General features: G+C 51.1%; 1 protein-coding gene across 2 annotated transcripts; it reads right to left on the bottom strand.

Moving 5' to 3' along the window:
• Positions 1–27,336, bottom strand: TOP3A (DNA topoisomerase III alpha). 2 transcript variants are annotated; one of them, XM_021694618.2, is made up of 19 exons: positions 26,947–27,336; positions 23,211–23,270; positions 22,221–22,294; positions 21,300–21,375; positions 20,204–20,312; positions 19,042–19,185; positions 18,716–18,886; positions 18,346–18,446; positions 16,404–16,478; positions 15,057–15,139; positions 12,568–12,775; positions 10,977–11,162; positions 10,655–10,784; positions 7,864–7,977; positions 7,596–7,761; positions 5,956–6,099; positions 4,342–4,464; positions 2,249–2,898; positions 1–876 (listed from the first exon to the last, which is right to left on the bottom strand). In XM_021694618.2, the coding sequence occupies exons 1-19, from the start codon at positions 27,124–27,126 to the stop codon at positions 692–694; spliced, it is 2,979 nt and encodes a 992-aa protein (XP_021550293.1). In that variant the 5' UTR covers positions 27,127–27,336; the 3' UTR covers positions 1–691. The 2 variants fall into 2 exon arrangements, with proteins under 2 accessions (XP_021550293.1, XP_044777434.1); XM_044921499.1 differs by lacking the exons at positions 22,221–22,294; positions 26,947–27,336 and having other exon boundaries at positions 23,211–23,239.
• Positions 27,337–27,608: the final 272 nt, after the last annotated feature.

The following is a 27,608-nucleotide window of genomic DNA, read 5'->3' as shown; positions in this document are numbered from 1 at the left end:
CAGAGTGGAAGCATTCTGCATCTCGTATGGTCTCTCCGCTCTGCTCTGCGGGGCAAGCTGTTCGTGGGGCTGGGAGGAGAGGCCAAGAGGGCCAGAGGTCGGTGAGAGGTCCCTCAAGCCCTGGCTGGGGTCCGAGGCTGCCGCTTCTGCCATCGGTCACCAGTGCACCACACCCACCAGAGCAGAGGGACAGGATTCTTTATTAAGGCACACGAGCCATGGGGTGTCCCGGCCGCAGCGGCGTCTCGATAAAGACAAAGCTTCTTCGATAGACACAATTTTAGAACAAGAGCCACGTTCTTGCATTACACCCTCCTTTCTCAGAACGTCCGCGAGCGGAGCCCTGTCCAGGCTGCCTGGAGCCTGGAACAGGAGTGCCGGTCCCTCGAGGGGACTTTCCAGAAGGGAAGAAAGCCCCGGAGACCACCACGCAGGATGAGCCCACCCCGCTGCTAAATGCTCCGCAGCACCAGCAGTGAGAAGCCCCAGGCCGGGGGTTACTGTCCACCCGAGATGGACCTCTCCAGAAAGCGGTCTGGATCCTGACTCCCGAGCATAGCTAGGCCAGGCTCCAGAAGCCACCGCTTTCCTCAAGGCCTCCACAGGGCAGGGAAGGTCCTAGTGAAAACAGCTTATTCCTGAGAGGAAAGGAGCAGGTCTGAGGAAGCAGCCCTCCCTCCACTCCCCTGCCTCATCTGTTCTGGGGACAGAATGGACGGGTGTGTCCAGGCTGGTGGCAAAGGCTGCATTTCCGGGGTTTCTTGGGCGTGGACCCCATGTCTGTGGAACTGGCCCGGGCTCTTTTGCTTTTGGCCTCTGGCCCCTGGGTTCTTTCTCTGCCTCTTGGCCAGGTCAGGGCTCCGGCTCCGAAAGTCCCTGTGGGAAGAATGAGGGGAAGGCTGAATTCGTAACAGACACATTGAAGAGGCAGGAAGTCCAGGTCTGAGTGTTTGGTGCAGGGTGTCCCCCAAGCCTTGCATGGCCGCGTCCACCCCCAGGCCAGGCTCCCTTCCCTCCTGTCATCTTCAGTGGCGCCAACGCCACTCCCTGAAGAACCCAGAGCCCTTGAAGGCCTTGGCCCACAATCACTATCCTGATGAAAAGGGCACTGTTGTCACTTCACGCACGTCCTCTTTCTGGAAGCAGAGGTCCAGCCAACAGGCCTGAGGCTGCTGTAGAAGCAGCGAAACCCGGCAGGCCCGTGACCAACCACCTGCTCCCCACCTCCCATGCAAGTTAACCGAGTTCTGGATTCTTCCAGGCCTCAAACAGGCCTCTTAATTCTGACTGCCCTGGCGCCCAGGACAACTGATCAGCTGGCCTGGAGGTCAGACAGCGCTTCCTTCCAACAGGGCGACAAGGGAGCCTTGCACGCCCGAACCACCGCTCCTCACACACTTCCAACGTGAGCCTGTCGCTGCACTGGCTGTCTCCGGCCCCGCTCCGCCACCGGTAGCCAGCCCGGCGCCTTACCGAGCCTTCTGGGTTCTTCCTGTACGTGCGAGCTGGCAACCCCGTGTGTCAGAATCATAGCCTGAGACTACCTAACTCTTTTACAAGACAGGAACCCCAAAGAAGGCGGGCAAGCGCCCATTTTACTGAGGAAACCATGAGGCTGTGAGGCCAAGCCCTCTGCTCAAGGTTCCACAGGCAGGCTCGGGGCCCGGCTCTGCCCGACAACAGAGCTCCCACCAAGGCCTTTCGGCCACGCTCACACATAAGCTAAGCTTCTGCTGGGCACTGGGGCGGGCGGGGGCCGTTTTCGGGGGCCTCCGGGGGCATTATCCACCTGGCTCCAATGTCTGGGGGCAATTCTCACCACACCCGGTTTCAGGGCACCGGGCCCAAGCCGTGTAAGCCTGAGCAGGTTCTTAGACATCCCCGGGGGGGCCAGGCTCCGCATTTGAAGGAAGGCGGCCGATGACGAGGACCTCGCGAGCCTACGGAGGCTAGAGAAGCCCAGGGCTGTGGGGTCAGGCCGACCTCGGGCCGCGTGGCCGTGTGACCCTGAGCAGGGGCAGCTCGTTTACCCTGGGCCTCCGCGGCCTCACAGGGCCGAGCCGACAGACGTGAAGACAGCCGGTATACTTGGCACAGCGCCGGGCACGCGGCGGGCTGCTCCGAGAGCTGCACCAGCCTTTCCTCTGGAACCTCCAGCCCCACCGCTGCCCTCGTCCCTCCCTCCGCCGCCCCGGGTCTCCGAGGTGGAGACCACCAAGCAAACCCGAGCCTGGGCGCCCCGCCTCACCTGGAGCCACGTTCTCGTCCACCCACTGGAAGAAGCCACACTGCTGCTCTCTGGGCTTGGCGCACGTGTGGAACCGGCGGCCCTTGTTGGGCCCGTCCTTCTGCACAGTGCGGGTGACGGTGGGCTGGCTGCACAGGCAGGACATGCCCCCGCCGCCGTCCTCATCTCCGGGTTGGCCGGACCCGCCCCGGCGGTCCCCTGTGGTGGGCGGGCGGCCCAGCAAGCCGCCGGTGGGTCTCGACGTGGAGGAGGGCGGCCCCCCGGCTTCCGAGGGGCTGCTGTCGGCCCACAGGAAGAAGCTGCAGCCGCCGCCGTGGCACTTATAGAACTGGCGGCCCTGGTTGGGGCCCTCCTTCCGCACGGTGAGCAGCACGGCCTCCTGGCCGCAGTTGCAGGTCACCGAGTTGCTGCCCTCGGCGGCGGCGGTGGGTGGGGGCAGCATCCGGGGGGTGCTGGCCATTCTATTCAGGGACTGGCTAGCCTGCAGGTAGTTAGAGGGCTGGCTGGCTGGCTGGGAAGCTCTGGGGGGGCCCCGTGAGAACCTCAGGTCCAAGATCTCCCGCAGCGTCTCGTCACATCCGCCGATGCAGCCGACAAACTCCAGGGGCATGGTCGGGGGAAGGCTGCCGCGTTTAAACTTTAACTTCAACCTAGCGAGGCCAGGAGATGCGAGAAAGCCTTACTACCAGCTGCAAGCATCTCCTCCTTGTCCGCAGAGGGCTGCGCCCACCCCGGGCCTCCCCTCGGCACCCCCGCACCCCAGCACCTGCCAGCCACAAGCCCCTCTGGGTGTCATGAGAGCTCAGAGTGGGAGACAGAAGAAATCTGAAACCCCGGTTAATCTCCCAAACACAGAAGCCGCGTGGCGCTTGGGTGGCTCAGTTGGTTAAGGGTCTGCCTTCGGCTCAGGTCATGATCCCAGGGTCCTGGGATCGAGCCCCGCATCGGGCTCCCTGCTCAGTGGGGAGCCTGCTTTTCCCTCTCCCTCTGCCCCTCCCCTCTGCTCATGCTCTCACTCTCTCTCAAATAAATAAGTAAAACCTTAAAAAACAAAAAACACAGAAACCTCGGAAAGGTTCACTTCCTATAACTAGTGGTTCTTGGGCCCCTGGATGCTGCTGGTGAGGTCAGGACTATTTCGTAACAAGGCTAGGAAGTTACGTCTGTTGTGCTCTCGTCCTCCCATGCCATATGCATGAGTTTGCCGGAGGCTAGAGCCCACACGACCAGCCCAGTGGACTGACTGGGAGCAGACACCAGAGTCCAACTCTATCGAGCCAGATGTTAGACTCACAAAAATGGAAAACAATGCATTTTCTTTCTCCGTTTTCTGCTTTGCAAATAGGCATTTTCTTCTTACCTTTTTGCTTTACAAATACGTAAAAATATGCTATTTACCTTAGTATGCAGTGTACCTATTCTAAAATTAACAAGTACATTTTTAAAACGTCTTCACTTCAATTCAGAATATGGTAGTACTGATAAACTTAACCCACAATGAAAGCTCTCTGGGTGCCTTCCTCAATGATTTTTATTTTTTTTTAAAAGATTTTATTTATTTATTTGACAGAGAGAGAGATAGCGAGAGCAGGAACACAAGCAGGGGCAGTGGGAGAGGGAGAAGCAGGCTTCCCGCTGAGCAGGGAGCCCGATGTGGGGCTCGATCCCAGGACCCTGGGATCACGACCTGAGCTGAAGGCAGACGCTTAACGACTGAGCCACCCAGGCGCCACCCCTCAATGATTTTTAAGAGTGTAGGGGTCCTCTGACCAAAAGGTTTGAGGACCAGTTCTACCCAAGGGCTCTGGGCTTTTGGGAGGAGCCTGGAAACACTATCCGACACCGGAATATTCACTTCCCCAACTCGGCTGGGCAGCAATCTAGCAATCTAGCTGGAACGGGCAGGGAAAGGGTGCCCTCGTGGTTCTTCAGGTGCATGGAGGGCTCCTCCCGAGCTGCCCCGGGACCTGCCCCCAGGCCCATGGCTTCCACACCACAAAGGCAAGGGTGGGACACAAGCCGACTCAGGACCACCAACCCAGTTGCTGCTGAGCACAGCGAGCACGCCCCAGCCTCGTAGGGGCCCAACTCACCTGTAAACAGGGTGCGGCTGACACACTGGACACACACTCTCGTCCCTGCTGGCCTCCAGCACAGAGTCCGGGAACCACATGGCCGATCGGCATTCTGGGAAGCCCGTGCAGCTGAGGTAGAACCTGGAGAGGGAGCACAGGGAGCAGGGTCGGGCAGAAGCCACCAGACTGCAGGAAATACACATTCCTGGGCTGTCGCCCATCTGGCAAAGAAGATTTTCTCCGGCTGATTAAAAGGAGACATTCACTTTTCTGGAGGACACATGAATGGATACGCAGTCGCTGGTACTGAATGACTGAGAAAAACTGGCCTGCATTTATTTCTCATCTCCCTAAGAAAAAGAAACCGCTCTTGCTGACTCCGCTTTCTACTTAGAAACCACCAACCCACTGACCAACTCCTGGGCCACGGCAAGGCCCAGTCCCGAGGGCTCTGCTCAGGCTCCAGGCCGCGTGCTCTCAGATGCTCCCTGACTTCTCCACATGACAACTCCGATGGGGACCAGCAGCACCCTCAGTTCACAGTGGGGCAAAGAGGCGGGGGGCGGTCTGGAAACCTGCCCAAGGATGCACGTGCAGTAAGCGGGGGCGCTGGGAATAGAGCCCTAGCTGTCTGATGGAAGAGTCTTTATTCCTGACACCGGCACTGCGTCGTCGGCCAACAGTTCTTTGCGGCTTCCAGTCACGAAACTTTAGAGCCAGAAAAGCCAATGGGAACACAATTTACAAAGTCCTCTGAGCATGCCTGGCTATGACATCCTCTGAGCATGCCTGGGTATGGCTGGATCAGGGGAAAGCCACCCAACAAAACCTCAAAGCCCAATTATTCAAAGAGCAAACCTACAAACTCAGAAATGGAAATTGGCAGATACCCCTCGGAGCGGTAAATCCCACAGGACGATCTCCAGACCTCCCCGGCTGACCCAAGCACTTGGAGCGTTTACGAGTATCCTGCACTGGGCTAAGCCCACCCTGGCACTGCCTTCTGTGTTTGTGGGCATCCCAAGTCCCAGGTCAGGCCCATTAGCCTCTGGTTTCTGAGAGCCAGGCTGGCCTTCTCTGTGCCCGGGCCAGTGATGGGTCAGTAGTCAGGGAACCCAAGGGGGTCGGAGGAATGAAGGACCTGGGATCAAATTCTGCTCTTCCTGACCCCCAGGGCTGGATTTTGGAGACATTTCACCAAATCCTCACCCTTCCCATGGTAAACACTACTGACCTAGGCTTATGGAAAAGAAAATTGGGGCTCAGTAGCTAACGTAACCTGCTTTGGGGCACAAAACTTGTGTATGTGGCAGAAGTGGGATCTGAACTCAGACCCAGCTGGTTCCTCAGCTCCTCCTTCCCCACCATCATCCACACGGTGGGTGGGCGATGTCCTATCCACAAGGGACACGGTGGCGCCATCATCCCCCACACCTCCTCTGAATCCCAGAGCACTTCACGTCTCCAAGGCCAGGTCCCTGTCAGCTACCCTTCTATCTCCAATACCTAGTCCACAGGCCGGCAACGGTAGGACCGCCTTTAAATAATGACACAGAAATGAAATGACAGGGCCTCTCAGAGAGTGTCCAGCCAACCCAGCAAGTGCTGGGCAAGCAGATGTACGGCACTGACCCGCCATTCTTCTTGGTCTTGAGGACCATGTCCTTGTTGCACTGTGGACACTTCATGATGGGCTCTGGCACGCTCGGGTAGATGGCTTCTTGCTGGGCCACCTCTGCCCCTTCCCCAAAGTACTGGGCTAACGCCTCATCCAATCTGAAGAAAGAGCAAAACATTCACAATATTCCTTTTTTTTTTTTTTTTTAAGATTTTATTTATTGGGATGCCTGGGTGGCTCAGTCGGTTAAGTGTTTGCCTTCGGCTCAGGTCATGATCTCAGGGTCCTGGGATTATGACCCGAGGCGAAGGCAGATGCTTAACTGACTGAGCCACCCAGGTACCCCTACGATATTTTAATTTAATTTATTTATTTGACACAGAGAGAGCAAGAGAGAGACAGAGAGCAAGCACAAGCAGGGGGAATGGCAGGCAGGGGAGAAGCAGGCTCCCTGCTGAGCAAGGAGCCCGATGCGGAACTCGATCCCAGGACCCCGGGATCATGACCCGAGCCGAAGGCAGCCGCCCAACTGACCGAGCCACCCAGGCGCACCCCCTACAATATTCTTATGTGCACACCAGGTGAATTTGACCAGGGCGGAGGGGGCTGCTCACCACAGGCCTGATGCAGAGAACAGAGGTTGGCCAAGCAGCCCTGGCTCCTCTCTGGCTCCCAGCAGCTCCCAGGAGGGATCCAGCTACAGGTAGGTACTTTTGCCTTTCACTGGCCTCACATCAAACTGCACAGGGTCCCTGCACGCACTCCAGAAATGCCTGTCTGGGTTTACATTTAAACTAGCTCATCCGTTCCCCACCCTGGCCTTTTTTTAAAGATTTTATTTTGGGGGACACCTGGGTAGCTCAGTCGGTTGAGCATCTTGACTCTTGATTTCGGCTCAGGTCATGATCTCAGGGTTGTGGGATTGAGCCCCGTGTCAGGTTCTGCGCTCAGCACGGAATCTGCTTGAAATTCTCTCTCCTTCTGTCCCTCCCCCAACTTGCATGCGTGCTCGAGCACACTCTCTCTCTCTAAAAATAAATTTAAGTAATCTCTACACCCAACACGGGGCTTGAACTCAATCCCGAGATCTAGTCACATGCTCTACCGACTAAAGCCAGCCAGGCGCCCCGGCTCATCCATTTCTTTCCCTAGTTGGCACGGGGCAGAAAAGGTGTATTTCCCCAACAACATGCCCACATACTGCTTGCTACGTGACCACCTCCAAATACTCCATAGAACAAATGTGTCAGACAGCAGCACTGAATTTACGGCTCGGGACTGTGTGCCTGTTAACTTGAGACAGAATTAAAATCCAGAGAATGGCATCTCTAAAGCCAACAGCCTGAAATAACTGGCCCAGATTTTTCTGCTTACTGTTTCTGGGCTGACAAAGCTCTACAGAAGGAACAGAACTCAGGAGGAAAACCCAAAGGGGGAGCAGCTGCACGTGGACACCCAAGCACGACAGCCCTGCACAAGGCGAACTGGCCTGGGGGACGTTGAAGCACCCGCGGGCACACGTGACGAGGAGCGAGGAGGCGCATCCCCCGCTTTCTGCTGAATCTTCCCCCGCTCTCACTGCTTAGGGCAAGGGCACGGCCCAGGAGGCAGAGCTAAATGACCTCACGCGCAGGCAAGTAGGGTCTGGACTCACTTCTTAGCTTTGGCCACCGCTTCAATGAAAACCTCCTTGTATTTCTGGACTTGCTGCCTTAGAACCACCCACTTGTCCTTCTTGCCTTCACAGATCAGCTTCAGGTCAGCTTCCAGCTCGGCCCGAAGGTCAGGCTTGGACATCTCATAGCCCATGGAGTCATAACCTGCAGGGAGAAGAGCAGTGTTCCGCGGGGCCCCACGCGGCTCCCCCGGGGGCTTCAGCCGCCTGGCTCTGCAACCACCCACCTCAAACTCCTCCTGCTTACCTTCCACGAGCCCCATGCCCAGATGCCCTGGGAGGAACCGCTTGTCTGCCGTGAGCCCGACGTACATCCGGGCTTTGATTGTCTCGATGTGCTCCGCGTGGGTGGCATCGGTCCCTGAAAGCCACTTCCGTTACTCAGCGTGATGCAGACACCCCCCTCCCCGCTGTCCCACAGGCACCTTCCTCTGCCTGGACTCCTCATTCTCGGTAAGACACCTCCACTTGCATCAGGCCCACGCCAGCTCTGAGACACCTCTAAGTCTTTCTCCTCCGCTCCATGTGGCAAAGCCACGGCTGGAACCCACATCACGTCCTCGGCATCAGGACAATGTGCTCAGTCTCCACCTTTCTGGTCGCATCCTCCACCCAACCCATTTCTTATGCTGTGGCCAAAGGGATCTTTGCAAATGGAGCTCTGTCATCAAGGAGATGCAACTCAAAAGCACAAAGAAACACCACACTTCACACCCACTTGGTGTGAAGCGTCACCGAAAAGCACAGAGAACAAATGTTGGTGAGAACTCGGAGAAACCTGAACCCTCACACGTGGCCGGTGGGACGCGAAATGGGGCAGCCGCCGTGGAGGTCGGTCCAGAGGTTCCTCAGAAGGTAAACACAAGAGCGACCATCAGACCCGGCAATTCTACTCCTACGTATCTACGCAGGGGAACCGCAAACCCGTCCACACACAAACCTATGCACAAATGTGCGCTGCGACATTATTCACAATTGCCCCAAACCAGAAATGCCCTGAATTCCACCAACGGATGAATGGATAAACTGTGGTCTCTGCACACAGTGGAACAGTACAGGGAACGGAAAGGAAGCAAGTACTGATTCGCGCTACAATGTGGACGAGCCGTGAGAACTCGCGAAGTGAAAGAAGACAGTTACAAAAGGCCACTCGCTTTATCATTCTACGTATACAAACTGTGTAAAACATGCAAATCTACTGAGTCAGAAAGATGAGTGCTTGCCCAGGGCTGGAGGGATGGAGGGGAGGGGGAATGGGGTGAGACTGCTAAGGGGTATGGCATTGCTTTCGGAGGCGATGAAAACGTTCTAGAATTAAGTAAGGTGATACTTTCCTGATTTTGTGACTAAACTGAGTATCTTAAATCAGTATGTGAATTATGTCTCAACAACGCCGCTAACCTTTTTAAGAAATGCAGCTCTCTTTGCTCCTTTCCTCAGAAATCGTAAATGGCTCTCTGCGAGCCACAGGCCCACACCCAAGCCCCTCAGGCCAGCGTACCAAGCCCTGCAGTTGGGCTCCAATCATCTTTCCAGCCTCACCTTCCGTGACCACCCCGTCTGCTCCCCGCCACAGGGCCATGTGCTCTCCGGGCCCTTTGTGCTCCCTCACGCTCTGCCTGGGCCGGGCTTGCTTCACTCCCCGGGAACTCTTACTGTAAGGTTTTACGGTCCCTGCCCGATCTCTGCAGAGCCAACAGGCTGTGTTTGTGTGTTGCTTTGATTTGTTTCTCCTGCTAGACGAGCCCTCGATGGGCACGGGATGCCTAGGCCTTATTCCTCACTGTGTCCCCGGGGCCAAGACCAAGGTCTGGCTCTCATGAGCGTCACATTTGTAATGAGTACATCCTGAGCGGTACACGAACTCTAATTTGACTTAAGCCGACAGGCTTTCTGGATAGCATGACAACGGCCAGTGGACTCCAAGAGGGGCCCTTCTTCCGAAGTCACAGAACTACAAAAGCCACTGGGTAGTGAGGTGGCCGTCCGTGCCCCACGGGGAACGGCCTGCTGCCGGAACACACCCAGGGAGCTCTACTTCTCCTTCCTGCCACTTCTCTCTCCATCACGCCGCTGCCCTTCTGAACTGGGTTTGCCAGAGACGATCCTCAGAGTCATGATGAAACGGACGAGGGGGCAGCAGACCTGCCTGTCAACCCGTGGCCACGGAACCTATTGGGAAAACCAATTCTGGCCTAATTTCTTGTTTAACCTCATTTCGATTCCTAAACAATTAGGGGAAACGCTGTAACGAAAACTCCGAGCACGGCCAGCTGTGGCTACCTGCAGGGTGACCAACCCAGACGCTGCCGGGGCCTGGCATGGAACGACTGGTGAGCGAAGCCAAGTGAGAAGAGGCAGCTGCCTTCCCAGTTCAACCAACTCCTTCCACCTGGGAGGGAAGGCTTGGGCTGCCAGACCTCCCGACACTTCTCAAGACGAAGACACAGACGTTTATGTGGAATCTCTCAACTTTTGAATGTTGGTACCTTATTCAAGATAAAAACAAACCCCTGTGTGGGCCAAAAATCCTGAGTCCATGGCCAGGACCTGGCCAGGGTGCTCCCAGCCCAGACCCCCCCCGCCCCGAGTTCTGGGACATATCCATGTCCTGATCCAGCTGGGGTGGAGCAGAGGTTAAGAGCCTAAGTGTGGACTTATTCAGACCAAGGTTTTAATAACTCGCACAATAGAGCACCTGGGTGGCTCAGTGGGTTCAGTTTGGCTCAGGTCGTGATCTCTGGGTCACAGCATAGAGCCCCGCGTGGGGCTCCGTGCTGAGTGGAGTCTGCTTGGGATTCTCTCCCTCTGCCCCCTGCCCCCCCCCCCCTCTCTAAAATACATAAAATAAATCTTAAAAAAACAAACCAAAAAAACAAAAAACCTCGCACACCTCGTGGCCTCAGGCATGTTCTGAACTTCTCTATGCCTCCCTTCAGCTATAAAGGGGATCAAGAAGAGGACACCCACGGCAGAGCTGTCACGAAGACCAGAAGACGTACAAGAGCTGCTGGTTACCACGACGACAGGCTACTGACCAATGCCGTGCTTTTCCATGAGGGCGATGAGGTCGGCTTCGGTGAGCAGCTGGGGTGGGCTGGTCTCCCCGTCCACCATCTCCACAGTGCTGGGCTGGAAGCAGGCGCCTCTCTCGTAGACAGGGAGGGTCTACAGGGAGGAGCAGAAGCATCGGTCCGATCACTCCACGCGGCACTGAGGCAAAAGACAACTGCCATTTTGAAGCGCTTGGCCCTGTTCCGTCGGACGGCATGAGGGTCGGGAACACGACGGTCTTCCCCTCTCCCCGAGGCTCACGGAGAACGTGAACTCTGACCTCTGACTGGGCCTGCACTTTATTACCTTGTCACTCCAGTGGTCATATGGGTACACGTCCAGATAGTTTCGGGCCAAAATCATGAGGCCGTGGGCCACGAAGCGTTCCTGCGCAATGTCGATCTCCACGGTGGTCTCCTGTCCCTGAGCATCCTGGGAGCAGCAAGCCAGGAAATGCCGCACGATGAACTCGTACAGTCGCTGCTCATCTCCCTAGGAAGACAAGAGAAGAGTCTGCAACTCCCTGCAGAATATTACCGCCCAAGGACCGCAGCCTCACCGGAAGTCTGACCTGGTTTAGGCCACCTTTCAGCCTCGAGTTCTGCACAGAAGAGGGCACGTGGCTCCTGTAGGTTCTGCACCCGCACGGAGTGCCAGGCAAACATGCCCGATGTTTTCTGACATAAACCCAGCCGAAGGAGAAAACGAGTAAAAGCGTAACAGCTAACAAGAGACCCCTTGTGTACAAGACACGGAAAGCTGTAGCCAGCAGCCCCGGCTCCCAGGGTTTGCAGTGATTTTCTACCAGGTAAGTAATCAAGGGTCTAGTGAGCCTCGATCTGTCAAAAGCCCCTAAGACACTCATACTCACGGCCAGTAATTCTCCTTCTAAGAACGGATCCCAAGGAAATAATGGGAGGTCCACACAGACACAAACGTTAACTGTCATCACGTCTCAGAAAGTTGGGGGCAATTTATTCTTTTTTTTTTATTTTTAAAGATTTTATTTATTTATTCATGAGAGACAGAGAGAGAGAGAGAGAGAAGCAGAGGGAGAAGCGGGCTCCCTGCTCCTTGGGAGCCCGCTTCTCCCTCTTCCACTCCCCCTGCTTGTGTTCCCTCTCTCGCTGTGTCTCTCTCTGTCAAATAAATAAATAAAAAATCTTTAAAAAAAAAAAAACACATTTGGTAAAATAAATTATGGTATATCTATGCAATCATTAAGTGTCGTACTTGAAAATATTTCAGCATATGGGGAAACGGCAAATGTTTCTTCCTTATAATCTTCTGAATTTCCTAAACTGTCTAAAACGAACACATATCACATTTAAAGCCAGAGAAGAACGTTATGTGTTAATAAAAGAAGGAAACAAAGACCAGACCGGATTTAGCTTTGCAATAAGCCTGCAAACAAGCCCAACCAGCTTGGCCTCATGGAGTGCATCCCCCAGCTGAGGAAGGGCGGGAGCAGGTGAGATGCCTGAGCTTTCTCAGGGCTGCCTCAAAGCCCTGCCGCCCCTGGACCCGCGACAGGAGGCCAGTGTCAGGGAGTCACCGCCTCAGGACGGCAATGGAACCCGGTCCAGTCTGGGGAGGCCCCATGGGGGCTGTGCAAAGGCACAGGGAAGGTGAACTGCCCAGCCAGGTGTGGAGGGTCTGACAGAGCGGGAAGTGGGGCTGCACAGAGTAGACCCAACCTGGGGGGCGGGAGGGGGCTCATGGAAGCCAAGCAGGATGGTGAAGCAAGAGAATTTTGACACTGACATCTCTTTGCTAAAATGTAAGAGCTATTTCAAAATCACTTAGTTCCTAAAGTAAGAGCCTGCAGAGTACAATCAAGTGCTACTGACCCCTCGCTTCCCCATGGGTTCCAGGAGGCGGGGTTAGGAAAACCGACCTGCAAACTGTCGGTGTATTTGGTGGGGTGGATGGGAGGGTGAGCTTGGTCAGACTTGTTCCCGTTGCGTGGAGTGGGGCCACCCCGCTCTAGAATGCTCTGGGCGAAGGCCCCCCAGCGTGGATCCAGGGTCTGCTGCTCCACCAGCACGGTCAGGTTCAAGTCTTTGGGGAAGATGTTTGTTTCAGTACGAGGATAGCTGATGTACCTAGAACAAAGACAAACAAAGAGAAAAAGAAATTGCTTTTTTAAAAATTTATTTATTTATTTATTTGAGAGAGAGAATGAGATAGAGAGAGAGAGCATGAGAGGGGGGAGGGTCAGAGGGAGAAGCAGACTCCCTGCTGAGCAGGGAGCCCGATGCAGGACTCGATCCCGGGACTCCAGGATCATGACCTGAGCCGAAGGCAGTCTCTTAACCAACTGAGCCACCCAGGCGCCCAAGAAATTGCTTTAATTGCTGTAGAAACAGCTGAATTAGACTGGAAACCCCCGGAGACACCTGTCCTGCCCCATCTGCCTTAGCGGGCTCAACGGAAGGCAACCTAGTTTCCCTCTGCTGAGGAAGGTTCTCACATGGGACCCACAATGGGGTGAGCAACAGCAGGCTCGCTGGCTGAGATGCTCCGAGAAGCCAGAGCGTAAGTGAGGGGGCAGCACGGGGCGGGACACACTCCCGCTAGGCCTGCCAGCACCTGTGTGGCCGGGGACACAGCCCCGGCCCGATCCCTCGTCGCTCTGCCAGTGACCCCCCACAGCCTTGACAGTGGCAATGGAGCCTGCTTCTACGACTTCGCTTCAAGCACAGAAAGAATAATGCTGGGGGGCACCTGGGTGGCTCCATCAGTTACGCATCTGCCTTAGGCTCAGGTCATGATCTCAGGGCCCTGGGATCAAGTTCCAGGTTGGGCTCCCCGCTCAGCAGGGAATCTGCTTTTCCCTCTGCCTCTCCACTCAGCCCTCTCTCTCTCAAATAAGTAAATAAAATGTTGAAAAAAAATTAAAAAATAAATGTTTAAAAAAAAAACAAAGAAAGAATAATGCTGCCTAATAAACCATAATGTGGACCCTCCATGTAATTTAACATTTTTTTATTGGCCACTTAAACAGCATTAATGAGATAATTTACATTCTTGTTTCCATACAAGTCTTCAAAACCCAGTGCATATTTTACACTTACAGCACATCCCAAATTTCAAGTGTTCAACAGTCCCCTGTGGTGAGTGGCTGCCACACTGGTTGCGAGGACCACACTGTCCCTGGATGGTTTACGATGGCAAACGACTCCCAAAGGTGCTGTGTGCCACCTGCCAAGGCCCTGGGGGCAGCTGCTAAGAGGTCAACAGTGGGATGGGAATTCACTCTATGGGCTCTTATTTTAGGAAGTGATTTTGAAATGCCTTTTCCATATCAGAAAAGTGAGCGTCGGGGTGCCTGGGTGGCTCACTCGTTGAGTGTCTGCCTTCAAGTTGGGTCATGATCCCAGGGTCCTGGGATCGAGCCCCACATCGGGCTCCCTGCTTGGCGAGAAGCCTTCTTCTCCCTCTCCCACTCCCCCTGCTTGTGTTCCCTCTCTCTCTGTGTCTCTGTCAAATAAATAAATAAAAGCTTAAAAAAAGAAAAGAAAAGTAAGTGTCAAAATTCTTTTACTTCAGAGTTCAGGTGATGTCTAGACAGTCTGTATTTTCCCATAAGCTCTAAAATGTTTTACCCTGGGGCCTCTGGCTGGCTCAGTGGGTGACTGTGTGACTCTTGATCTTGGGGTTGTGAGTTCGAGCCCCATGTTGGGCGTAGAGATTCCTTAAAAATAAAATCCTTTAAAAAAATAAAATGGGGCGCCTGGTGGCTCAGTCAGTTAAGTGTCTGACTCTTGATTTTGGCTCAGATCATCATCTCAGGGGTGTGAGATTGAGCCCCGCGTTGGGCTCTATGCTGAGTGTGAAGCCTGCTTAAGATTCCCGCTCTCCGGGGCGCCTGGGTGGCTCAGTTGGTTAAGCGACTGCCTTCAGCTCAGGTCATGATCCTGGAGTCTCAGGATCGAATCCCACATCGGGCTCCCTGCTTGGCGGGGAGTCTGCTTCTCCCTCTGACCCTCCCCGCTCTCATGCTCTCTCTCTCTCTCATTCTCTCTAATAAATAAATAAATAAAACCTTAAAAAAAAAAAAAGATTCTCGCTCTCCTGGGGCGCCTGGGTGGCTCAGTCGTTAAGTGTCTGCCTTCGGCTCAGGTCATGATCCCAGGGTCCTGGGATCAAGCCCCACACCGGACTCCCTGCTCTTTGAGAAGCCTGCTTCTCCCTCTCCCACTCCCTTTGCCTGTGTTCCCTCTCTTGCTATGTCTCTCTCTGTCAAATAAATAAATAAAATCTTAAAAAAAAAAAAAGATTCTCGCTCTCCCTCTGCGCCCCCCTCTCTAAAAATAAATAAAATAAAGTATTTCACCCTGACAAAGATGCACTGAATTCTATTCCCAAATGTGGAATATTTACCCTTGAGTGTAGAGCTTTTCGGCAATCCTCATGGTTTCTTTAGCATTTATTCTCAACTTTCGAGAAGCCAGCTTCTCAAGCTCCTGTTAAACGTGTCACAGGCAAGTTAGGGCGTAGTGCAGGAGTCAGAGGGCACAGCACGGCCACACAACTCATCTTCACAAATGTCTGGCCCCTGTCACTCCAGCTGCTGTCACACAGAGGGGGAAAGACTGTGCTGAGGAAAGCTTTCTGGGCCTGCCGGGCAGGGATGGGGTAGACCTGATGGGCAGAAGCAAGAATCACCCAGGGAGGCAACAGACTCCCAGGCCCTGAGCACTGGGGTTTTTCTGACAGAAGAGGGCTGGGATAGAGGCCAGAAATCAGCATTTTTCAACAAGCCAGCTAATACACAGATTCTAATACAGGCAGTCTGGGAACCGCACTTTGGGAACACCACCCGGGCCCTAGTAACTTCTCCTGGATGACGAATACCATTCTTCAAGAACTCCTGGGAGATAATTGGCTGTCCTTCCCCTTGGTGACATTCCACCAATGCTGATGGCTGTATGTGAAAGCATACTTAACCAGTGAGGAATAATACACTTATGTCTGTTATAGGAAATCAATCCATAACTCTCCCCTTGTCAATCCAACCACACACACACACACACACCATGCCACACCACAGATAAAGAATACACTGCCCACCAGTCCCTGCATGTTTCTCTTAGCCTGCTTGCTCTGTATGTTCAATCTCTAGGGTGAATCCCGACAGAAACTATACTCTGAATTTTCCTGCAAAGTGGTCTTTGGGAAGGGGCACCCCCCCCCCAAGGTAGTTAACTCCAAGTTATGTTCAACGGGGGTGGCTCTTCCTGGGTCTAAAAATTTGAAAAACTCTGTTCCCTTTAAAGTAGGCTATTAATGCAGATCTTTAAAATGATGTGTATACAAATTATGCAGAAACGTTAAAAAAAATGCTTGGGCGGAAAACAACCTATTCCAATTACAACAATGTAAAATACACGCGTATGAAAAAAATAGGAAGACACTCCGATTATATCAGAGATTGCGTAAGGCTGGCAAGGTGAGGGGTGATGTGTCTTCCTCTTTGTGCTTCCCAAACCCCACACAAAGCAGCTATACTGCATTTATTAACTTACAAACAAACAAAAAAACCAAACCCCAGCATTAGAAGACTAAGCAGGCCCTGTTTTGGGGCTTTTTTCTTCCCAAGCACTTTCCTACATGGCCCCTTAAAGGGTGATGTTTCCTGCCACTGGGCCACTATTTGCTGCAGAAGCCGGGTCCCCACCACGGGAAGTCAGCGCTCCTGAGCACCTGGCACACTCTTCTGGAACATACCACAGTGTCCAACGCTTGAGGCCTCCACTTGCTCTTTGCCTTAGACCTGACCTCCACCACGGTTGCCCTGGGATCCTAGAAAGCCAGAAAAAGCAGAGGCCATAGTAACCTGTTGGTGCACCTTCTCCAACATTCCTGCGGCAGCCTCAGCTCACCATTCTGGACGACACCACCAGCAGAGGTCCCTGCTCCGGCCGGGAGAGGACCTCGAGTGAGGTCGGCTTGTAGCCCACAGTGTGGTGGAGACATCACCACCTTCCCGCTCAAACCAAGGGGCAACTTCATAAGCCCTCACAACAGCCTGTGCATCTCTGAAGAACCGTTTCCTATCTATACGTGTGGTGTACATTTTTCTTTTTTTAAATTCAGGATAATACCAAGTCAGAAATAGGAGAAATTATACACTACAAGCTGGAGAACTCAATCTTAAGACTGACTTCACACTTTTTCTTTTCTTTTTTTGAGACAGAGAGCAGGGTAGGGAGGGGCAGAGGGAGACAGAGAGAATCTTAAGCAGGCTCCATGTCCAGCGTGGACCCCAACGTGGGGCTCGATCTCACAACCCTGAGATCATGACCTGAGCTGAAATCAAGAGCCGGATGCTTAACCGACTGAGCCTCCCAGGCGCCCTGCCCAACTTCAAACTTTTAAGAGACTATAAATGGACAAAGAACTCAGTCTAACTGATTTGTTGATGAGGACATTTGTATTTCAAAATCCACATTTCTCTCCGCAAATGGGAGTTGGCTCCAGGTGCTCTTTACAAGGAACGCAAAAATATCCAACTTGCCAGGCGTTCCTGCACCACATTCTAGCGAAGTAGAAAAAGGACAGCTCTCTCTTATTAACAGATAAATGTGCAGTGTCACAGACATGCCAGTGGTTGCGTGACCTCTAGGGTCAAAGGGTGGAGCAGTGGGGAGAGTGACTCCTGGGAGGCAGTGTGGTCTGCAGAAGGGGCTGGATAGTCACATACACGGGGATCCAGCCATGCTCTGCTCCTCATTAGCTCCAGAGAGTCTGTGCACAGGTTACTTAACTTCCTCCCACATCGCCTGTAAGGTGGGGACAGCATCACCACCCTCATGGCACCAGGAGGACTGACTAAAATCATGTAAGACTGTCTGGCACTGTAGCAGCTGCTCACAAGTTACCATCCCCCTTCCCAAATCACTAATAAACCTGCCTGGGGCCTTCGGCCAGGGGCACACATGACCCATCGAAGTAGAGATCTCTGCGCTTTCCTTGAGCACCACTGTGTGGACGATCGGTCCGAGGGCCGCAACTCGGCCACTGACCGGCCCAGGGCCCCTGATGTGCTGCGCTCTCCTGATCCGTGCTTCCCCCAGGCTCTCCTGTGGCTGGCTGCCTCCTGCTAATCACCCTGACCTTCACTCAGAGGTCACCATGAGAGGCCTTCCCTGACCACCCCATCTAGAACATTCCCGCTCCCTGCCCCCAAGGCAGGTTTCTGTTCCTTTACCCTTTTACTTCCTGGCATCAGTCCCCGTATGAAATTCACTTGTTCATTTGTGACTTTCTTCTCTCTAGATCTCCTCATCCGACCAGTGGAAGAGGAGGCTGGACCAGATACTGTCTAAACTCCTTCCAGCTCTAGAAGGCTACTGTTCTAGACTGCTCTAGAAGATCCCGAGTTATCTCCGGTGACAGCATTCTGCTGCAGGGAGAGACTGAAGCTATACAGTTCTTACAGTTTCTGACTTCATCTAAAAGGTCTACAGACCCTTTACTTTCAGATTGTTGAGCGTTGTTTTCATGGAGTTCCGGTCTTATTGGTTCCCCAAAAATGATACTGAGATGCAAGTGGAAAGCTATGGTTCAGAAGGAAAATGGAGTAGGATCACCTCCCCTAAGAGAAGGACTGGCTTGGGAACCTACAGAACGGTTTTCCCAGATCATTAGAATTCCAAATATTTCTTACCTCCATGCACAGCTGGTAGAGGACAAGACAAGCCGTGTGGTTAAAGAGACGATGCCTTTTCCAGTTGAAATCCACGACTCCATCTTTGTGGTCATGAGTTACTGTATTGGGGACAAACGGGAAGGCCGTGACTCACAGAAGCCATATGATAGGACAGAGAGGAGAAAGTACATTGCAGTGGAAGTCCAAAGGGATACGAAACATTGCTTTGGGAATATTTTGGGTCCCTAAGAAAACTAAGTGGATCCTGAACCTTGTACGGGGTGGGAGGAAGGACGGCAAGGCTGAAAAAGTTAATTAGTGCCATTTACGCTCCTGGTTCTTCCCGGGCCCTTGGGCTCCACACCATAAACAACTCCCCCAGCCTTACCTTTAATTTTGTGGAAGGTTTCTGGCACAAAAGCCTGAATGGCTTTGAACCTCTCCACCACGAACCCCAGGGTCGGGAACTGGCAGCTGCCGTAACTGATCAGCTGCTCTGCCAACACTTCTGGAAAAATCTTCTGAAGCCTCAGGGTTTGGAACCTAGTGAAGGCAGCTCCTAGAAAGTGAGGGAGGAAGGAAGAAGGAAGGAGAAAGTGGTGGACTGTAAGATCAAAGCTGGCTGCACGTACTTACACACGAACGTCATTCTCAGTTCTGTAACCCAACACCCAGTGTGCCACGTGGGCGCCCAGGAGTTCACCGGTGGCTCACCAATCCTCAGGTCCAGCTCCTGCCTCACGTCCACGGCATCGCTCACTCTCTGATCGGGCTCGGTCAGGTTTTCACAGGCCGCCCGGACGGCTCGGGGGGTGATCTCAGAGAAACGGGCTCTCAGCACCGGGAGACTGGGCTTCACTGTGCAAGAATCACCAAGGTCAAAGTCAAATCACATTGCCGTCCCAGCATAAAGGGCCCATTTTTCTTAAACCACCCTGAATGGAAGGAAAACCATCTCAAGACGCTGTGAGGCACCCAATTTTCTGATTAGGTTAAATAAACAGCATGCCTAGCCACCTAAGAGGAAAACTTCACTATAACTGCTAAATTTAGTGTTGTCAGAAATAACAGTGGTATGAGTTTTAGGGATTCAAGTGAATCTCAGCTATTCTCTTGGTGAGCCTCTCAAGATCCTAATCTCACTTGCTCTCTTAGACACTTACGGAAAATAAAAACGTTGTCAATGGAAAGATCCTACGGGGGAATTTTACGTCCTGGCATGGAAATAACACAGGACACGTACACTGTCCCTGAAAGTTAATGTGCTTAAATTCCCAGGAGTCACTACAGCTTTCAACACAAACACACTGTGGGAAAACGGAAGCCGTCCACTCTCTGAAGCCTGAGGATGGGCCACACACCACTTCCTCTAAGTTACCTGAAGTCATTAGCCCTGTTCGAGTCATTTAAATTATTTCAACAAGTACGTGTTAATATCCCGGCACTGTACAAAGAACACAGCAGACAAACACGACATTCTAGAATTATTCTTCGTACTGCACGTATGTCGTGTATACGTTCTCTTAGAAATATTCAATACGTAAAGAAAGAGGATATACAAAGTCCCTGCTCTTGAGGAGCTGGCCATGTACTTGGACCTAACACGTCACAAGCCCTAGGCTACACGGTCTGTGCCACTGGTTAACTCATTTAGTCCTTATGCAGCCCTAACAGCTGTGTCAGACTGGCCTGACTTTCCAGAAAGCTGAGGCTCCCGAGGGTTTAGTAACTTGCTCCAGGACACATAGCTGGGGAGAACTGATGGATCCAGGGGGGAGACTCTCTGGGGAGGAACGCAGCCACGGCCCGTCCGCACAGGGGAACTATCTACTTCTGTGGTCCCAAACTACGGAAACTCAGAAGCCACAGCACTTACCGGCCCTGCAAACGTGGATAATTTCAAACCCGATATTTTCACCTTCTCTATCACAGTCGGTCCAGATCACCAGGGCCTGGCACTGCCGAGTCTCTCGTTCCAGAGTTTTCTGAAATTCCCAGCGGGGAAAGAGCAGGGAGAGCACAAATGCAATCACTTAACACCTCTCCGCTAAAGAGATCTGACTGAAGACTAGTGATGTTCTTGGAATATGGCAACTTGGCGAGAAGGAGAGATCTGGGAAACTGCTCTTATCACCTCTAAGGATGCCAAGGCCACCAGTACAATCCTCCAGCTTAGAACCACAGACCTGTAAGTGAGCTTCTAGAAGCCGGAGGGTTTAATACAACTACCCTAGTCTGATGAAACCTGAAACTCAGTTCTAACACATACTTGTAACTCTCATGGCTCTGTTAATGAACTGGTCCAAAAAAAAAAAAAAAAAAAAAAAAAAAATCCCTAAATTGAGTTTTGCCCCCAAGAAGGCTTCCCAGTTAGCAGTGAACTAATTATAGGTGCCCTGACTGCTTGAGAACTCGTAACTTGCTGTCAAATGACCCTTTACACTTTGTCGTCTCTCCATGTTAATTAGGGCTGAATCTAGGATTAATAACTTAACAATATTATCCCTAGGATTTAAACAACCCCTACTTACAAAAAAGCTTACTTTAGTTCCTTGGCTACTTAGTTTAAATGGCCTCCTTTATATGATGAGTGGGAGTAATTTTTAAAAGCATGGTACTGGGACGCCTGGGTGGCTCAGTCGGTTGAGTGTCCGACCTTTGGTTCAGGTTGTGATCTCAGGGTTGTGGAATCAAGCCCTGAGCTGGGCTCCACGCTTATCGTGGAGTCTGCTTGGAATTCTCTGTCTTCCTCTACCTCTACCCCTCCCCCCACTCACATTCTCTCTCTCTCTCTAAGAGAAATAAAATCTTTAAAAAGTATGTTAAAAAATAAATAAAATCATGGTACTAAGTGTGGTGGGAAACTTGATCTCTAAATTCTAATGCATTCAGAACACAGGAATCACAGTTCAATTATTTTGTACTTGGAAGCTGCTCAACTCCAGTGCCACATGTCTTCTAAAACATCCTACCTTGATGTCTACAAAATTCTCTGGGCAGTACTTTTCAATTTCTGCTTCAAAGAGGACAAGGGGATTGCAGCTCTGCCTAGAAAAGAAATGAAAACACAACATATCCAACCTCAGCACAGGATGGAAAGTCCCCCATTTTAATGAGAAAAAATTGCTCCAGTGATGGATCCCCAACAGAAAAAGTCCCACATGAAAACGCCAGAGAATTAAAAGCAAGGCTACGACCCTCTGTACAAAGCCCTTCCTGCTTTCTGTGACAACAGGAGCGGCCAAGAAGAAATTCTGGGACTCTTTCATTCATGTCTGCAACAGGATAAATGTAACCCAAGGACTACGTGAAATAGGTCTGGCTATTTTAAGGGAAATACCCTTCAGAGGGGTTGTTTATTCTAAACGTAGGGCAAAAATTCACAATGGTTCAGTTGATCTTAGGTCACTGCTGTGGTCTCTATGGTTTTCGTCCCCTCAAAATGCACATGTTGGAATCCTAACACCAATGTGATGGGGTTAGAAGGGAGAGACTCTCACAGGTGATTCTGTCACAAGGGTGGTGCTACCTCATGAACGGGATTTATAAAATCCCATTCTTATAAAAGAGGCCTCACAGAGCTCCCTAAGTCCTGCCACAAGGTGAGGACGCAGTGAGAGGTCAGCAGAGTACAACGGGGAAGAGAGCTCTTCACCTGACCGTGTTGGCACCCTGATCTCCTACTTCCAGCAGCCAGAACTGGGAGAAATAAATTTCTGTCGTTCATGAGCCCCTCGAGTTGATGACATTTTGTTACAGCAGCCCGAATGGACTCAGACAGTCGCCTGAGTATTGTAAGCTCCACAGTGAGATCAACATGCCTCAAAATTCCTGTAGCATTTCACAACTTACTGTAATAATCAGAAAGTTCTTCCCCCAGGAATTGTACTGACCATTTGCGAAACTGCATCTGGAAATCATGGGCCAGCAAATGTCCAGAAACTGAAGTCATTATCATGGTAACATTCTGAATGATAACAAAATTCACATTAGTCTTCTAGAAATTATATTTTGCCAGATCATCCAAATAAAAGGGAGAAACTTCTATTAAGGAAAAAAAAAAGGGGGGTTGCCAGGGGCTTGGGGGGAGGTGGGGAGGAATGAACAGATGGAACACAGAGGACTTTAGTGGCAGTGGGAATACTCCGCATGGTGTTAGAATGATGGATACATGTTATACTTTTGTCCAAACCCGTAGAACATACAATACCAAGAGGTAACCCTAATGTAAAGTATGGACTTTGGCTGCTTATGATGTGCCAGTGTAGGTTCGATTGTACAAATATATCACTCTGGTGAGTGATGTTGATCATGGGGTAGGGGTGGGGGTCGGCGGTGTGTATATGTGTGTTGGGGGGGGCAGGGGTTCTATAGGAAATCTCTCTACCGCCCTCTCAATTTTGCTCTAAAAACCGAAAATGGCTCTAAAAAAAAAGTCTGTAAAAAAAATAAAACCAAACCTAGTTGATCAGGAAGAAATGAACATAAATATGTCTCCTTGAAGCCAAATGCCATAATAATACAATCACCTTTCTGATTCTAGCACCATGATGCCTTTGATGGGATTTAAAGTTTCCTCAAACTCTTATGTATTTGCCTCTTTCTTGTTATAAAGAGATGGGACCACATTTAATTAAAAAGTGACTTCCTTATAAATGATAAAATGGTTGCCTGTCATCAGGGATCTTTAGGTCTTAACAATCATTATTCTTAAAAGATTGTGACTTATTCTACAGTGGCCAGGCTCATTCTTCTCGATCGAATAACTCAAGATGCAAGAAGTTTAGGGACGACCTCTAGTAAACAGCTGTTCTTTTTATAGCCATAACGAAAAACTACAGGAACGTACCCCAAAATGGCCCGTGGATCTAAAAGACACCTACCTGCCCATATAGATGATAATCAAATTCATAGATCTTGTTGAATTTTGAAAATCCTTCCCTCTATAACAAAACAAAAATACAACTGATCGATTACGTTGAAAACAAAGGATTCCTCAGCCTAAAGATGAAGCAGAACACTAGTAAACGATAATATTGAAAAGTAACAGTATTTCCTAAAGACAAAAACTAGGCTATATTACTAAGACCATTTATCAAGTGGCTCCTCGAAATAGTTACAAGCACACAATTGGTAGAGTCCATGGAGTTTTTATGCTGGAAGGTAACCTTGAGGTCGGCTAATATAACATCTTTTCATGGATGAGAATGGATGTGTCCAAGGTCACGTCACAAATTAAAGGCAGAAGAAGGATTAGGACATAATTCTCTTGACAATTTTCTCCTTCTTCCCCATATACTTTTACTACTTTCTGGCTGTACAATTGTACCTGTCAACTGTGAACACAGGCAAGTCGTTCACTTTTCTGAACATCAATTTATTTTTGAATAAATTTACCTCTGGGTTCTCCCCTGGCTCTAAAATCCAGCCCCAGTCAGAACTGGAACCCAGTCTATAAAGCAATTCCTTAGCTTGTAATCATGGATGAATAAGACCCTCTCTGAGTAGGTCCCACTTTTCTCCATAGGGACATTAAATGTAGTTACACATGTGAGTTTTGCACCAACGCTACACAGAAGACAAGAAAATGGCCAACTGGGAACTGGAGAAATGTTCAAGGGCCAAGAGAAGGGTCAGGGTCGAGAAGAGTCTTCCTCCGTCTCACAAAGACAATTTTTCTGAGTGGAATAGTAAATGAGGTTCTCTTTGAGGCATATGGATGATTTTTTTTAAAAAAAGATTTTATTTGAGAAAGAACAAATGAGCAGGGGAAGGGGCACAGGGAGAGAGAATCCTCAAGCAGACTCCCCACTGAGCGCAGAGCCAGACACAGGGCTCGATCTGAGGACCCCGAGATCACCACCCGAGCTGAAGGCAGACGCCCAACTGACTGAGCCACCCAGGTGCCCCCATAACGACAAATTTTAAGAGGGATTTTATTTTAGTATCTGATACTTAAGAGTTCACTGGTTGCCAATATCGCCAAGAAAAGAAATTCCTCTGTACAAACTCCACTTGCTAGTTAAGCCCTTCTAGTAATAGAGAATAGAAACTGTCTAATCAGTAGTTTCTGACTTTTTTTTATAAGAAGAAGCGTCAGCAACTTTTTTTTCGAGAAAATGGTTTCTGACTTTTTAAGAAAGCTCTGAAGCCTTCCCAAACAAACACTAATATGGACCCTGATATATAACAAGGCTGAAGTCGGCTTACTCAACCTCTCCCCAGCCCAGCCCCAAGTGACTCCTGAGGTGCACATTCACTCTCCCTTGGGTCTCTTGGGAACGCAGTCTGAAAACCACTGTTTTAGATATACTTTTCAAGATAAATAACTTGTCTGATAACATGCGTGTGACCCCACAACAGGGCTCTTCCAGGTGGTCTCCTCTGCCAGTGGTAGCCTCGAGGATGTGAAATGTTTTTCCTGACATTTCAAACTTGCCCCCCTACAAGTCCCATCTGAGGATGGCGCACAATTATGTACGATTCCCCATTTGCGTGAGGTGCTCAGGGAAAGTGGATGCTCCCAAATTACAGTAGTTCTGGAGTCTGGAGAAAGAAAAACAAAAACAAAAACAAAAACAACCTGGTAGACCAAGAATGTAGCTTTTGTGATCTCTTTTGCAGTGTTGTCACTCTATTAAAAAAACAAACAAAACAAGTTCCTTCTCTAAGCACTCTGTAGGAACTGTCACACGGCTGCTGCTCATGTATAACAGGATTCATTAAGATTTCTCTTTCTGAATATAAAAAATAAAACCATGAAAAAGCTGTACACACGTAGAAGGTTGTAGTTTTCAATGTGCTTCTGAATGCTATTGTAAATGGAACTGTTCTCTTAATTTTCTTTCCGATTGTTCATTGCTACTAATTTGTGTGCGTTGATCTTGTATCCTGCAACTTTGCCAAATTTATTAGCACTAATGGTCTTTCGTGACTTCTTTAGGATTTCTATTCTATAAGATCATGTTGTCTGCAAACAGACATATTTTTTTTAAAGATTTTATCTATTTGAGAGAAAGAGAGAGCACATGAGAAGGGAGGAGGGGCAGTGGGGAAGGGACAAGCAGACGCCCCGCGGAGCAGAGAGCCGATGTGGGACACCATCCCAGGACCGTGGCATCATGACCTGGGCTGAAGGCAGATGCTTAACCGACTGAGCCACCCAGGCGTCCTGCAGATAGACATATTTTTAATTCTTCTTTCCAATTTAGATTTATTTTTCTTGCCTAATTCCTTTAGCTAGAACTTCTAGTAATTTGGGATAGCAATGGGGAAAATAGGCAATCTTGTCTCGTTCCTGATCTCAGAGGGCAAGCTTTCAGTCTTTCACTCTCCAGCTAAAGTTAGTAATGGGATTTTCAAAAATGCCTTTTATCATGAAGGGGATTAAATTTTTATCAATTTCGTTTTCTGCATCAATTGAGATAAACAATGTAGGGTTTTTTGTTTTTTTTTTTTTAATTTTATTTATTTATTTGACAGAGAGAGACACAGCGAGAGAGGGAACACAAGCAGGGGGAGTGGGAGAGGGAGAAGCAGGCTTCCCGCGGAGCAGGGAGCCCGATGCGGGGCTCGATCCCAGGACCCTGGGACCATGACCTGAGCCGAAGGCAGACGCTTAACGACTGAGCCACCCAGGCGCCCCAACAATGTAGGTTTTAAGTGGGGGATTACTGGGGTCATATCTGTGTTTTATAAAGTCACTTTGGCAATGGAGAATTTCAAGAGTGAAAGGCTAGGGAGAAAGCTACTGGAGTTTTCCATGTGAGGGGTCAGAGGCCTGCACTCTACAACACATCAGCTCTTGCTCCCACTATCCAGGAGCTAGAAATGGAGGTCTAAGGACCTTGGGAATCTTTAAAGAAAAAAGGGCAGGGAACTTCTTCCCCATACTCTTAGAAATGGCCTCCAGAAAACCATTTCACGATCCACTTCAATTTGACAGATTTTCCTGAACAGTTCTTGCCGCCTCCGTGCCAACTCTTATACAAAATCTTTTACCTTCCCCTTCCTTTGCACCTCCAGTGTGTCTAGGACACATTCTCATCCCTTACTTGCCTGTTTCTTGGAGTCTGTACCAGTAGGAATAGGGCTGATGTTCGCTCTAATCCCAAACCCTAGGCAGTACTGCCCCATCAATATGCGTTCACAGACTGCAAAGTCAGTGCGGCTGCAGAACGCGGGGGATGCGACAGAGATGGGGAGAGCTTGTTAGCTGGGAATGCTCGGACAGAGCCTGACTACCAACTTACAGGACTTTGGTCAGTGGTTCCCAACAAATGAGTTTTCGAATCACAGGGACTAATGTTAAAATAAAGATTTCTCTGATCTCACCCCAGACCCACAGAACAGCCGGTGCCCCAGCTGGTTCCGATCATCAGACAAGTTTGGGAACCGCTGCTGTGGACGAGGAGGAGCCAAGGTTTTCAAGAACACGGGTGAAACGTCTCACTATACTTTTGCATGCCTATCTTTCGGGAAAGACAGGAAGCCAATGCAATGACCCAGAAGCGAGAGAAGTGGCCTCCGTGTGTATTCCCAGCGCGCGCCTCGCCGTCCCGCTGGGGGATCGGGACAGCTCCCTCACCCGCACAGCTGATCGGAAATACGCCTCCTTACCCGCCTCATGCGACCGTTGGACAGCAGGTCGGCGATCCCCTTGGCCGCGTCGTTTTTCTCGGCCACACAGAGAATTTTCCGCACGCCTCGGAAGGCCACCTCCATGGCAGCGCGGGACAAGGTGCGGGCTCCCGGCCGTTTCAGCCAGCGGAGCACGCAGCGGGCGACCGGGAAGATCATCCCTAGGCCCCGCGCCCGCAGCCGCCCCCCGCGTGCCCACGCATGTTGGAGAAGCCAGAGGTGAGGTCCACCTGGCCCCCGTCCTAAGGGAACTGGGGCCTCCGGGAGCCGCCAGCGCCACCTTCTGCGGTCCGTCACCTCCCCTCAGCCCGCCGGGCTTTGCACCCGCTGCCTCTGCCGGGAATCCCGCACCGCAGGCGTCCCGCTTCCGCCCGCCTTCTCCGGCTACATCCGCCCCGCCCGAGCGCCACATGACCGCGAACTACAACTCCCAGACCGCCCCGCGCTCCTGGACCCCTAGCACATTTCCGCTCCTCCGCCCCACTTCCTTCGCTTCCCGACAGTGGTTGGTAAGTCGATTCGTCTTTGGGAGAGGCCGCTGGACAGTTCTGCCTAAACCTGTCGCTAGCTCACAATTTTTCTGTCCCGCTCGGAAGTCTACGCGGACGCTTCCGGGTCACGCGGCGCAGACACCGAGAGTC

The sequence above is a fragment of the Neomonachus schauinslandi genome, chromosome 15, assembly GCF_002201575.2.
Source record: "Neomonachus schauinslandi chromosome 15, ASM220157v2, whole genome shotgun sequence".
NCBI lineage: Eukaryota > Metazoa > Chordata > Mammalia > Carnivora > Phocidae > Neomonachus > Neomonachus schauinslandi.
The sequence above is the reverse complement of the archived record's forward strand: the minus strand, read 5'-3'. Positions and strand labels throughout refer to the sequence as shown.

Bases quoted from the DNA above. Each gene is read 5' to 3' on its own strand.
- TOP3A (XM_021694618.2), bottom strand. From the start codon at position 27,126: ATGATCTTCCCGGTCGCCCGCTGCGTGCTCCGCTGGCTGAAACGGCCG. The intron at 16,479-18,345 runs GTAAGAAATATT...CTGGCTTTCTAG, and splicing joins TCTACCAGCTGTGCATGGAG to GATCCCAGGGCAACCGTGGT. The intron at 7,762-7,863 runs GTAAGCAGGAGG...TTCTCCCTGCAG, and splicing joins GGGCATGGGGCTCGTGGAAG to GTTATGACTCCATGGGCTAT.